The sequence below is a fragment of the Muscardinus avellanarius genome, assembly GCF_963383645.1.
Source record: "Muscardinus avellanarius genome assembly, chromosome: 10".
Lineage (NCBI taxonomy): Eukaryota > Metazoa > Chordata > Mammalia > Rodentia > Gliridae > Muscardinus > Muscardinus avellanarius.
Genome location: NC_137796.1, coordinates 29,826,384 through 29,841,383, shown reverse-complemented (window position 1 = coordinate 29,841,383; position 15,000 = coordinate 29,826,384). Strand labels below are relative to the sequence as shown.

General features: G+C 39.9%; 1 protein-coding gene across 1 annotated transcript in view; it reads right to left on the bottom strand.

Moving 5' to 3' along the window:
• CES5A (carboxylesterase 5A) overlaps positions 1-15,000 on the bottom strand; it is a gene marked incomplete at both ends in the record, with an annotated part of 62,887 nt that overhangs the window by 2,361 nt on the left and 45,526 nt on the right. The window contains 4 exons of the mRNA XM_080703526.1: positions 824-973; positions 9,055-9,202; positions 11,734-11,802; positions 13,791-13,931. Of these exons, the coding sequence (XP_080559652.1) occupies positions 824-973; positions 9,055-9,202; positions 11,734-11,802; positions 13,791-13,931 (508 nt within the window). The remainder of the gene's footprint in view (positions 1-823; positions 974-9,054; positions 9,203-11,733; positions 11,803-13,790; positions 13,932-15,000) is intronic.

The window sequence follows — 15,000 nt, the reverse complement described above, 5'->3', positions numbered from 1 at the left end:
TCTCCGGGCTACACTCCCAGACCTATTTTATATTTTTGACACAGGGTCTCTTAAACCAGTGCGGCTGGCTATGAACCTGAGCAATCCTCCTGTCTCCGCCTCCCAAGCGCGGGGATTACAAGCGTGCGCCACCACACCCAGCTTATTTTTTATTTTGAAACAGGGTCTTATTAAATTGTTGAGGGCCTTGCTAAGTTGAAGAGGCTAACCACAAACCTGCAATCCTGTCTCAGCCACCCAAGTACTTGGATTACAGGCGTGTGCCACCACACCCAGCTACATGATGTTCTAACTTAAATATTTTACTACCAGAAACTGCATGTAATTTTCCTGCATTTTTCTTTTAATATACTTGTCTTGATTTGTTTCTTATTTTAAGCACTGAACATATCGTAAATCCAGGAATTAGTGGATCCTGCATTTTAGAGCCCTGGATGATAGCCTGGAGAATTCTGGGAAGGATAGGAAAAATAAGACGAGTGGTCATGGAGAAGGAAGAAAATGGTTTTAGCTTTTCTCAGAACCTTAGACTGCTTGAGTGCCCCAAAGTGACCACACCTGCAGATCTCAGTACAATGAGATGTTCTTTGAGCAAATGTTGGCAGCTCTTTTTCATACTGGTTTCTAAAATCCAAGTTGGGGTATTCTCTAGAGAGAGGTCTGCTGTAAATCCCAGAGTGATTAAATTCCAGCTCTCCCGCCCTCCCAGACTCTGGATCAGTGGTGGGGTGAGTGGGGGGCTTTATATTCGCAGTAGGAAGTGAATTCTCTGCCTAACCTCCAGTACCTGCAAGAGCAGGAAGCCCTGCAGCCAGTTCCTTACCAAACATGACAATGTCACCCTTCAGGAAGGCACCTCCAAAGACAAAGCGGATTTCATCAGAGTGGTCGGCTTTGACGAAGGCTGGCTTCGTGTCTTCAAAGCAGACGGGCCGATGCTGAAACTCATAGAAGTAGACAGGTGCACCGGCATCTAACAAAGGTCAGGAAAGGTCAGATGTGCATGCAGGGAGACAGGGCAACAGGAGGCTGGCCCAGCATCTCAGCCTACCAAGTCCTGGGCTCATAGACCCAAGGGAGAGAGAGCTCAGACAAGAGGTGATATAATCTAGCCTAACTCCTGTCTTCTTTAAGGCCGGAATTTCATGTTCCAACAGACCTCTGCCCCTGGTGACCAAGAGCTTACTACCCCTCAGGGCAGCCTGAAAAGGCATTCTACTCCTCAAAAGAAATCATTAAATAATGAGCCAAGGTCGACTTTGTTGTGACTTCCTCTCACTGACTTTGGTTCAAACATCAGGAGATAGAATAGGGCTGATTCCCTGTTTCCCAAGCATTCCATGTATGTGCACCCTACATTGCTCCACCTCTCTCCTACTAAAAATCTTTGTCCTGTAATTTTCAACACATACCTGCACACATGCATACTGGGACACATGTGCTTGAGCACACACACAGGCTCTCATAGGGGAGAACACACACACACACACACACACACACACACTCACACTCACACACACACACGCATGCATGCGCACACACAGTTTAAATTTCCCCTCCAGTTACTGACTCCTTTCTCTGCATCTCTTCCAGTAAGGCCCTACCATACAATTACCTTGTACTTACTGTCTCAGCTCCCTCTCCTCTTAGCCTCTTTTAATTAAACTCTCCTTTGTGACAATAAAAAGCACAGAGTTTAAGTGAAGAGCTTGGTGAAGTTTTGCAAATGTATACCTAGGTATGTATGCACAACTCCAGTAAGAATGCAGAGCACTTTCATCATCCCAGAAAGGTCCCCTCTGGCGATTCATTTGAGAGACAGCGAATGTCCCATTAATATTACCATAGATTAATTTCACCTTTTTTTTTAATTTCTCATAAATAGAATAATACAATCTATTCTCTGCAGTTTCCTTTGCTCAGCACAGTGCTTCTTAGCACTATGCTACTGCAGCACATTTGTTTATCCATTTCTCTGATTATAGACATTAGAGTCATTTCCAGTTTGGGGCTATTATGGCATGAATATGCATGCACAAGTCTTTTGTATGGACATCTACTTTTAACTCTCTACAGTGAATACCAAAGAGCAGAATGATTGAATAGCAGGGGGTAGGTGTGTTTAACTTTATAAGAAACTGCTAAATTTTCAAAGTGGTTTTACCATTTTACTTCCCCATGAGAAGTATCTCAGAGTTCTGAACATTCCGTATTCTTGGCAATATTTCTTGGTACGGTTGGTATTTTTAGTTTTTGCCATTCTAGTGAGTGTACATGACTAGCTCACTTTGGGTTTATTTTTCATTTCCCTGTTGATTAATAATGTTGAACATTTGGGGGGGGGATTTGAGACTTACAAGCATCTTCTTTTGTGAAGTATCTTTTCAAATATCTTAATAATTATTTTAAAAGACCTTTTTTTTTATTATTGAGCTTTAAAAGGCCTTCTATATTGCCAGGTGTGGTGGCGCACACTTGTAATCCCCGCGCTTGGGAGGCAGAGACAGGAGGATCCCGCAGGTTCGAAGCCAGCCTTGCTGGCTTAAGAGACCCTGTTTCCAATTTAAAAAGTATAAAAATAGGTCTGGGAGTGTAGCCCAGAGGTAGAAGGGTTTCCAGGAACCCCAGTACCACCAAACAAAAAAGGCCTTCTATTCTGGATAGTAATATTTTTGGTCAGATAATTGTACTTTGGATATTTTCTTCCAGAGTGTGGTTTGCCTTTTATTAACAGTATCTTTTTCGGTAAAAATTCATTTAACATAAAATTTACTACCTTAACCATTTTAAAGTCTGTAATTCAGTGGGTTTCAGTACATTCATGATGTTGTTCAACCATCACCACTGTTTTAGATTCAAAACATTTCCATCATTCCAAACATATACCCCAGAACCATTTAGCAATCTCTCCATTCACCCTTCCCCTCAGCCCCTGGAAAACACAATTCTTTCTGTCTACAGACTTACCAAATTTGGGTATTTCTTATATAAAAAGAATCATACATGTAGCCTTTTATGTCTGGATTCTTCCACTTAACATGATGTTGTTGAGGTTATTCATGTTATAACATGAATCAGGACTTTATTAATATTTATGGCCAAAGAGAAATCTATTGTATGTATATACCATTTGTAAATACCTACTCATCAGTTAGTGGACACTTAGTTGTTATCATTTGGGGCTATTATGAACAAAAAGGCTATGTATAATTTTTGCTTGAACATCTTTTCAATTATTTTGGATAGATTCCTAAGGGTGGATTTTCTCAGTCATGGTAACTATACGTTTAAGTTTTTGAATAACATCAACACTGTTCTCCACAGTGGCTACACCAATTTCATATCTCCATTTAGAGTGTATGAGGACTTCTGCTTCTCTCCATCCTTGCTGACAGCTACAGTTCGGATCTGGTACACTCCCCAAGGGCCCATGTGGTAAAGGCTTGGTCCCCGTTGGTGCTATTGGGGGTGGTTAAACCTTTATGAAGCCTTCAAGACCCTGGAAGTGTGTACTTGAAGGAAATAGTGGGGCCTGAGCTCCTTTCTCTTACTCTCCTTCATTTCCCAACTCTGCCACTTGCTCCTGACACGATGGGCCACAAGAGGCCCAAAGCAGCAGGGCCAGCTAATCATAGATTAAAATTTCCAAAACTGTGAGCCAAAACAAACCTTTCCTCTTCATAAATTGATCTTCAGTTATGTTATAGTAACAGAAAGCTAATACATTTCTGCTTTTTGTTGTTGTTATTAGAGTTGTTTAAGTTATAGCCACTTTAGTGGATAAAACATGTAAAAGGGTAGAGTTTGACCTTTTCCTCATACTACATATAAAAACTAATTCAAAATGGATAAAAGAATAAGATACAAAGCTGTAAATCTCTTATAAGTGTAAATGGCCACTTTCTTGTATTTGGCAGTGGATTCTCATATATGACGCACAATCAACAAAAATAGCTAAATTGTGCTTCAACAAAACTGAAATCGATTGTGCAGTGATTGGACATTATCAACAGAGTAGGAACGACCAAAGAATAGGATAAAATATTTGAAAGTAATATATTTTATAAGGAATCAATCCACAATATATAAAGAACTTCTAAAACTTAACAGCAAAAACATCGGTTAAAGCACATGATGTACTTATTCATATTGAAGCCAACCACTAAACCCAGCATGGGAGGGAGGGATGGGGAGGGAGGGAGGTGGGGACTGGGTGGGGGCTGGCTGGGTGATGTGTGCTTTTATGCCTACACAAGTTTTTTACCCCATTATGATGTATAAATACAATGCACCAATAAAAAAATGTAAATCTAAAAACTAACCTAAACTAAAATAAAATAGACAAAAATGGGTAAAGGATTTGAATAGTCTTTGCTCCAGAAATATATACAAGTTTCTAAAAGCACATGAAAAATGCCTAATAGTTCTAATCATTTGGAAAATTTAAATAAAAATCACATGATATACTATTAGTATAGCTATTATAATACCTATTAGTATAGCTATTATTTAAAAACTACAGAAAATTAGTATTCTTTGCTGGAGGGAATATAAATGGTGCAGCCACTATGGAAAATGATATGATTCCCCCCCAAAAATTAGACATTTACCATACATCCATTAAATCTGCTTCGGATGTATACCCCAAATAATTAAAACCAGGGACTCAAACAAATATCTGTACACCCATGTTCATAGCAGCAAAATATCCATTAATAAATTAATTGATAAACCAAATTTGGTAGATACATGCAATAGAACACTATTCAGCCTTTAAAAAAAAAGGAAATTGTGATACCTGGGACACAATAAATGAATCTTGAAACATTATACTATGGGAAATAAGCTAGACACAAAAGGACAAATATTCTATGATTCTATTTATATGAGGTAACTGAAATAGTCAAATTTATAAAGACAAAAAAGTAGAGTACTTGGTACCAGGGTCAGGGGAAGGTATAGGGAGTTCTGGGTTGATAAAAAAAAAAAGTTCTGGAGATGTATAGTGGTGATGGTTGCACAATAATGTGAATGTAATCTCAGTGAGCAATACACTTAAAATGCTAATTGTTTTGTTACACTTATTCTATACTTTTTAAATGTAAAAAGAGTGTGTTGTTTTAATCTCCAAAGACTTGTGAATTTTCCAGACTTCCTTTTGCTATTGACTTCTACCTTCATTCCATAGTGATCAGAGAAGATATTCTGTATGATTTCCATCCTTTTAAATTTACTGAGACTTGTTTTGTGGCCTACCATATAGTTTATTCTGGAAGATGATCCATGTACACTTGAAAAGAATGTGGAATCTGATGCCGCTGGGTACCACTTTCTTTCAGTGTGTGCTACATCTGGTTGGTGTGTAGTATTATCCAAGTCTTCTACTTTTTGTTTATATTTTGTATAGCTGTTCTCTTATTGAAATTGAGGTACTGATTTTCAACTATTATTACAAAACTGTCTCTTTGAGGTTTTACTGCCATTTTCTAATTCATAAGTTTGTGTCTCTGTTGTAAAGTGCATATTGGTCCATAATTATGATATATCCTTGGTGTAATCCTTTTATAATGTCTTCTCTTGACTCCTCTAACATGTTTTGTCTTAAAATTTTTCGTCTGATTCATGCAACCATCCTCTCTTTTAGTTACTGTAGGCATAGAATATCTTTTCCCATTTTTTCACTTTTATCCAATTTGTGTCCTCTTTTATTTAAGTGAGTCACATGTTGATAACATATATTATATTTTAATCAGTTCTGCAATCTATGTCTTTCAATGAATTAATCCATTACATTAGTATCACTACTGACAAGGAAGCCTTATTTCTGTCATTTTGCTGTTTGCTTCCTACATATCTTGTGCCATTTTTGTTTTGTTACTGCCATTTTTTTCAGAGATTTTCTGTTTATACTTCCCTTATCCTTCTACCATATAGTTTAATTTCTAAGTGATTACCATTGTGATTATAACTAACAATTTAAACTATGCTAATCTAAATTGAAATTAATACCAACTTAGTTTCAATAGCATACAAAGACTTTTCTCCTCTAATATGCATATTTCGTGGCGCTCACTGCTGTTCCACAGGATTCTTGGCTTCTGTTCGTTTTTCTTCATTCTTTTTTCTCTCTGATTCCCAAATTGGATGATTTCAAGTGACCTATCTGAATTTTCTTATTCTTTATTCTGTGCTCAAATCTGCCATTGATATCATGTAGTAAATTTTTCACTTTAGTTATATGTTTCTAGTCCAGAATTTCTATTTTGTTCCTTTTCATAACTGTATAGATTTTATTTCCTTATAGTCTTTATTTGGTGATAAATTATTACCATGATATTTTTAGTTTTGTATACATGATTTCATTTACCTATTTGAACATACTTAAAATACTTGAAGTCTTTTTTCAGATTAGCATGACTAATGCCAGTATCTGGATCTCCTCAAACAGTTTTTATTAATGTACTTTTGTGTGTATGGACCATACTTCTCTTGTTTCTTCACCTGTTGCAATTTTTGTTAGACACTGGAAGTTTGAATATTATAATTTGTAATTCTGCACATTAGATTCTCCTGCCTCCTCAGGGTTTGTTTTTACTAATTGTTATGGTTGGTATTGCTTATGTGTTTACTGATGTCTCTGAACTAATTTTATAAAATCTGTATTCTTAGTCATGTGTGAATACTTTATTCAGTACTTGTTTATCTTAGTGGTCATCTAATGATTGACAAGCTAGTTTAGGTTTCCATAAATGTGGGGAACCAAGCAAAGAGAGAAAAATGTTTTTAAAATGCTCAGTCTTTTCATCTTTTCAGAGAGAGAGAGAGAATTAAAAATCCCTTTAACACTTGGTCAGGTAGTTTATAGTTCTACCTCATTCTTTACTTTCTTCTTCAGCAGAGCCTGGGCTCAGCTCTGATCTCTGGTGTGAGAGCTTAGGGCCTCCTGAGGCTTTTTGTAGACTCTACTTTCTAGATTTCCAGGAACACTTGGGAGTGTTTTCAAACCTTTCTCCCCAGAGTTTCTCGTTGCTCAGCCTTTATTTCCAATCTTTCCAGCTTGCTTATTATTTGCTCCAACTAATATCTTTTTCCCCCGGTGGCAACAATAATACACTTACTTTTGAACATTTGTAACAGATGCCTTCCAAGTAGCTGTCTCACCCTTAAGAGGGCTCTGATTTACTTGTAATAAAGGTGAGTCATTAAGGGAGCTAGTCATTTTGAACTAGTTATTTAGGGAGCCACCGAACAAGTCACAACAAACAACCATAATCCTTTGAGAGTTAAGTCCATTTTTCTCCTTCTAGTACTAAGATGCTATGCCATAAATGTGAACTGCTTCTGTTCAAGACTGCTGCCTTCTTGGCAGCAGGGATGCTTTAAGAGTAAGTTAAATGCTATATAGGTCTATTACCAAGTTCGGGGGTTTATGTCTTAAGTAAATATTTACATGCTGGCTACAAGCCCTTGATTTATTTCCAGAGTTCTGAAAAATTGGTCTATGTAGTCCTTGCCTGTTTATTCACTATTTTTGTGGGGGTATGGACATTGGAAGTTTTCTTCTCCTCCATCTTTTCTGGCATCATTATCAGCATCCTTTGAAGCAAATACAGTTATTTTACTTAAGTACAATTTTTTGACAAGGTACTGGAGATTGATCCTAGGGTAATTCTACCTCTGAGTTGTACTCCCAACCTTATTTTATTTTTTTGTTTGAAATAGGGTCTCAATAAGTTATGGAGGGCATCACTAAGTTGCTGAGGCTGGCCTCAAACCTGCAATCCTCAGGTCTCAGCCTCCCCCCAGGTACAAGAATTATAGGCATGAGCCACCACGCCAAGTTCAATTAAGTACAATCTTAAATTGTACATTTAGATCCACCACTCGTCTCAAACTAATTTTTATGTACAGTGTGGATTAGGGGTTGTGATTCACCTTTCTTCATATATAAATTCAGTAGTACAGCTCCACTTCTTAACAGTGTAAGAGTGGGTCTATTTTCTAGACTCTCTGCTCTGTCGGCTTACTTAATTACTGTAGCTCAATGATAAGTCCTAAAGTCAGGTGAACTGTATGTCCTTCAACTTGATTAATTTTTAAAGATTGCTTAGTCATCCATTCTAAATTTTAGAATTAGTTGTTTTGTCCAAAATTACTGCAAAGATTCTGATTGAGATTGGGATTGCACTGCTTCTAGATATCAATTTCCCAATTTTTTTCTTGAACTCATTTTAATCAGGCTTTTACTCTTCTGTAATTCCACTTAAGTATTTTTCATCAAAGTCGCCAGTGACCTTCATGCCAAATCCAGTCAACTCTCAATCCTTATCTTACCTGTTTCCTTCATAGAATCTCATACAAATGTGAGCCTCCCACCATCCCCTGTCACTTGTGATCCCTGTCCTGCTTTTAATCCAAAGCACTCATCACCTTCTAACATACCTACATTTGCTTGCTTATGTGTTACTAGTCCCCCTCAATGAAACCGTGGCAGGATTTGTGTTTTGCTTACTGTTATACCTCCAGGATATAGAATAGGAGTAGGCACATAGGAAGCCATTGATAAGTATTTGTTAAAAGAAAAAATAAAGCAGAAATAAAGTAGGATGGAGAGAGGGAAAAAGAGAAAGAGGAACAAAGGGAGGGAGGCAGAAAAGGAAAAGAAGAAAGGAAGGAAGACAAGGTTTGCACTTTCCCATATAATCTTCTTTATCTGATTCTTTTTATTATCCCCTATAGCTAAGATATTTGGGGAAACTATTCCAGACAGAACAAAACCTGGAAGATGGGCCCCAGAAATTATGGACAGGAATTTTTTACAGAGGCATGAAGAAGGGGAAGAAATAGAACTGATTAATGTTCCCAAACTTTGAGAGGCAGGGACATTGCACAATTCAGCATAGCATGCTTCTATTGCAGGCATACCTGGTAACCCCATCTTAGTAAGGAAACAGGAGCAGGGTAGATGGCCAGTCAGTGGATAGCATGGATCCCTGTGGCCATTGACCTTGCTGGTATGTTTCCCTGGATGAGAAGTGCTGTTCAAAGACTCACCTCGGTGATATCGAGCAGTAACTAGCCCAGGGACCACAAAGAACACATCTCCCAGCAAGTCCAGAAAACTATCTCGGATTTCAATCAAGGAGCGCTTGTCAGGGAAGTATTCATTAGCCACCACACGCAAATACTGGGTGGGGATGTGCTGTAAAAAGTAACGGTCATAGACAATTCAGGTCAGCAACGGGCCAACACATTAAGCTTCAGCCTATATAGACACCAGTAAATCATTCAGAATGTTTTGCATGCATTGCTTCATTTAATTTATATGACACTCGTATAAGTATCAAAATTGGCCCCATTTCACAGATTAGGAAACTGAGATTTCGAGAGTTTAAGTAATTGGTCCAAGCCAGTGGAGTCATGACTCTTACGAGATGATCTGCATTTCAAATCCCGTATTCCCAATCAGAGGACACATGCCTCTCTGCTATGCTTCAGAAAGAGCCACTCCTGAGTAGAATCAGCCGCATCATTTATGGGTCTCAGTGCAAAACGAAAAGGTGGGCTCCCTTGTTGAAAAATTATTAAGAATTTCAAGATGGTGACAAGCAGAGAATTAAAACAAATAGAGGACCCTTCTCAACACAAAGCCCTTTATGATGACACAGGTCAAACACCCAAGAGACTGGCCCTGCTCCTGAGCCAGCACAGTCTCTGGCCCTTTTCTATTTTACCTAAGCTGATTAGCCTCTTGGAGCCTTTGTTCTCATATATAAAAATCATTTATGTGAGATACAAATACAAAAACATGCTGCCTGGCACAAAGCAGGTCTTCAGTTGCACTGCCCACCCCCTCTGAGACCCATCACTGAGCCCTTTCGCTCCCATAGTCAATGCCTTCTTTACCCTAGAACCAGCCCACCTCCCAGACTCCTCTCCTTCAACTTGCCCCAAAAGCTAACAGGATAGGGTGAAAGATAAGCTTCCTAGGAAGTCAAGGGTCTGCCACATAGGTGATATGTTTAAGAGGTCTCCTGCTCTAAGGAATGCTGGACAATTTTTTGCATGTTAAACCATTACCAATTGCACAGCCCTTGATAGGTCTATTTAGAATTTGGAGAAGTCACATAAACCACATCTGGGAATGCTGCTCAGATTCATTTATCATACCCAAAGCAAGGGAAGACTGGCAGTAGGTACTGGCTGTGTGCAAGGGCCTGGCCACTTAGGTAATAATGGCCAGCAATCCTCATGGTGCTAGAGGTATCCAGAGTGGGCAAAGAGGCCATGTGGAGTCTCTGGCCAACACTCAGGAAATATTCACAGCGAAGACCTCTAGAATTCTTGGGAAAAGCTATGCCTTCTTCATCAGAGAACTACTTACCACTTACAAAGCAGGTCCTGGCATGCTAAGGGCCCAGGAGAGACTGTATTACCTCCCTTTCCTCTTGCACCTCCCCACAATCTACTTCTCACCCCTGGGGCTTGGTTCAAAATCCCATTGTGCTCTGCTGCTCTCGTGTTCTTCCTCTAAAACCCAGGTAAATAACCATCTCCTTCATGAGGTATCTCCAGGCATCCAGAGAGACTCTACTATCCAATTTATTTTCTAAGTATCTCTCAAACCAAACAGAGTCTCAGCTCTCATCATCAGACAGCCAAGACTCATCAAATATCCCTCCACCAAGCCTTAGGGGCTAAGGGATCCCCTGGCTCCCCATCACCCAGTTGGGCCCACTCTGCAGTCAGAGGGCTCCTTCTAAAATTAAATTTTAATTTCACTCTTTCCTCTGTTACAGAACCTTGGAATGAAGTTTATATTCCTTTTGCAACTTATAACAGCTTCCAGCATCCTTGCCTGCTGTATTCAACCCCTCAGCTGATCTCTTCACCCACTCTGCTCCTGCAGGCACCGTATAGCCTCAGACTTTGTTCTGCTCTGGCTCAACTACACTATTATGAATGTCCACCCCACACTGTAGCCCAGTGCCAAGAGAAGTGGGGGACATGTCCACAGATATTTATCCTATGAGTCAATTACTAAAAGGAGCCTGATACTGAATGCATGCTGAATAAACAGTTATAGAAAGAAAGAAGACTGAAAGAAGGAGAGAAGAGAGGAAGGGAAGAAATTCATCTCTACATCCTAATGTCTAGAGTAAGACCAGGTGCTTCTATGCCTGTGCAGCCGACGATTGAGTAATAAATGCACGAATGACTGGTATCACTAGAATTAGCACAATGCTTGGCTGCCATGTGGTGAATATGGGCCTCTAGTCTTATGTGAGTTTTATAATTTAGAACCTTTCAAATTCTAGACAGATAATTCAGTACCTGTGCTGTGTATTATGTAACATGCTTGGGGTTAGCAGTACCCCACCATCCACATCAATATGTCCACAGAAAAATATATGGATAGTGGGATAAATAAAATGGATGAACATGTGGGAACAAAAAAAAAGACCAGTGACTTTGACCAGCTAGACTTGGTCAGTCTAGCTCAGGTTTAACTGCCATGTGTGCTACAAAAATCCTTGGGATTTTCAGAGCTCTTTGGATTTGGGGGTTATAGACAAGGGATTGTGGGCCTTTACCCAGTAAAGATCTATTGGATTGGTGGATGGGTAGTCAAACAAAGACTGTCCAAACAAAGAATGTCCACCCCAGTGAAACCCAGGGATGTTTGTTAAATGAATAAGTCTCTGGAGAGTCACGGCCATCCAGTTCACTTACCAGGAGAGTGTGTACCAAGTGAAGGGCGTAAGATCTGTTGGAGCCGCTGAGGATCTCAGGGACCTCCATCTGTGGAGAGAAACAGATTGTCTTCTGTGAGCCATCTGTACATCAGGAAATCAATCAGCCTCTTTGGGACCAGGGCCCTTGGCTTTTTGAGGGGAGGGTAGAGAGAGCATGGCCCCTTTCAGCCCCCGGTAGCCATGTGAAGTAGCAGCCCTGGTGATCTGGTCGATTTCTCCTTCTCAAATTTGATAAAAGGCCGCCATTCCCTGTCATACCTAGCCAGAGGGAGTACAAGTACTCACTCTGTTAAAAAAAAAATCCCCAGTTAGTGGGATAAATGGTGTCCCTCCCCCTCCAATTCAAATGTTAAAGCATCACCAACACTTTATAACATGACTGCATTTGGAGGTGGACCTCTAAGTAGGTGATTGTGCTAAATGAGACTGTTAGAGTGAGTCCTCATTCAATCTGACTCAAAAATTGAAATCCAGACACACAGAAACTCTAGCAATTTGAGCTGTGCCTCCTGTGAGACTAGACCACTTAAGGACATAGCAAGAGACAGCTATCTGCAAGCCCAGGAGACAGACCCCAGAGGAAACCAACACAGCTGACCCCTCAATCTTGGACTTCTAGTCTCCAGAATGGGAAGATGAATTTGTTGTTTAAGCCACCAGGTATATAATTATTTTGTCATATTATCCTGAGATGACTCACATAGGCCACAACTTGGCTTTGACACAAAATTCAAAGAGAAGCCAGAAAACATCTCAAAACTAGTGGGTTTTTAATTCCCCTTCCAAACACCTCTGTAAGCAGAGCCTTTGAGAAGCCAGCAGTGGGGAATGAGGCTCATGGTTGGGAACAGGAGCTCTGGGTATCCAGGTGACCTGGATTTGAATACCAGTTTTGTCATGCACCTGCTGTGAACTTGACAATCAACTTAATTATTTATACTGCAGATGCCTCATCTATAATATGAAGACAGCAAAGTCCCTATATGACAGGGCTATCAAACATTCACATCAATTCTTGGTACCTAGCAAGAGCTTTTGTGTAATTATTTGTTAAATTATTGCTTCCTGGCAATATTATAGCTTAAAAACACGAGGAGACAGAAATACCCCTTACTTGTCTAATGAACTTTGTCAGTATATTTCCTGTTGAAAATCTTGAGGGAATGAATCACTAGAGTAGATATGTAAGCATATTTGTTTCCAGGAATCTGAAGGAACCCCAGGGCCACCGGAGTTATCCATAAACATATTTTAAATACTAGAAACTCTCTTTGTAAGTTAAGGATCTGGGATTTGTTTTGTATGACCTCCTTTGCATGTCCAACAGAAAGGAATAGGTTTAGCCACAAGTTCATGTGGAAATCCACATCCACGCAAGCCCTTGAGCTTTGTAGATCTGGGTACCAATACCCATTTCATCACTAGAATAGTTCCAATAACTGGCATTGACTGGGCACTTTCTACTTGCCAAACTATTTGATATGTACCTGTGAGGTGGTTCCTCAAATTAGCCCAATTCCACAGATGAAGAAGCAAGAGTTCAGAAAGGTTAGGCAATGCACAGAATGTCACAAAGCAGGTAAAGCAGAAGACCCAGCACTTAAAAGCAGAGCCCGGATGCACAAAAACACCAGGCCTCAGCTTTTTCAAGAATAGGTTGTTATACAGCAAGCCCAGCTTACATGCATGACCCCTTAGCATGGCCATTTCTCTTTCTACTTTACAACCATGTTGGGACACAGCTAGGCTAGGGAAGCCCTCACAAGATGATAGCACCACACTATTTGTATTTTCCAGCCATTAAAATCATGAACCACACAAATATCCTTACATTATATTACCTGGTAATATAGAACCTCGTATTGTGTTATAGCAACACAAAATAGACTAAGATATTCTCTTTCAGACAGAGAGAAGATTATTGCCATAGGCATGATGCTGAGCTTTAGCCCCTATAACACTGGGTGTCATCTCAGAAGCAAATAGAAGTGTCACTGTTAAGGGAAAAATAAAGGGGACAGCCAGGATTCCTACCATGGGAAGCAGGAAGCCACACTCATGGTTATTGACTCCAATAATAGAAGGTATTGCTTTAAAATCTTTTTGAGATAGTAGTTCTAGAGGATCTTCAGGATAGAAATAACCATCAACTACTCGAGTGAAAGACTTTGCTTTCTACAACAAAGAAAAAAAGAAAAATTAGCAACTATTTCTGTGCACAATATCTGCCATCCTCAAATCCCAGTCAGGCTACACCAATCCAGTTGAACAGCGGTCAAACTACATTTTAAAAGAAAGCATAATGAGCCGGGCGTGGTGGCGCACGCTTGTAATCCCAGCATTTGGGAGGCTGAGACCGGAGGATCGCGGTTCGCAGACAGCCTCAGCTACTTAGTGAGGCCCATTGCAACTCAGTGAGACCCGGTTTCAAAATAAAAAAAAAAAAATTTGGGCAGGGGGTGTAGCTCGGAGGTTGAATTCTCCTGGGTTCCATCCCCAGACCCGCAAAAAAAAAAAAAGAAAAGAAAGAAAGCATAAACCACTATTGGGTCAGCTCAGTGCATCAGTGGCTGGCCAGCCTTGCCACTCACTCGGGGAAAAAAAGGCCTAAGTTGTCTATGTGTTAGTTTCTCATCTGCTAAATGGAAATAATAATAGTACCAACATAACAAAAAAATGGAAGTAATAATAGTACCAACCTAAGAAAACATGTGTGGCTTAGCAGAGTGGTAAAGTGTGGTCCCTACCAGCAGCATCAATATCAATGGGAAACTCGTTACAAGTGCACATTCTCAGGCCCTACTCCAGGCACTAGAGGTACATTCCAGGAAACTTCTTATGGCAAGGTCTCCAGAGGATTCCAACATGTGCTCAAGTTTGAAATCCAAGGGCTAAAACATAATGGGCAAGTGGGGCAGGGAGCAAGAGGATGGGTCAGGATAGTAGGAGTTGGTGTGAATACCCTCCTGAGAGGTCGTCCTCGGAGCACAGTGCCATAGACATTGCTGGATATTTCTTGGGTCTTAAAAAGCAACAACAGGCTCTAATTATGGTGCTTTCTGTTTCTTTTTTAGGGTTTAGGTAGAAAGAAACACACAAAAGAGTTCACAACATCAGGTCAAAGCTGCATTACCCACTTCACAGACACCAGTGTGAAGATATTCAATACATACCAACTAGGTAGCAAATGTTTGGATCTGACAGATAATGATCTTGATCTTTCAAGGACTAGCAAAGATCCTCA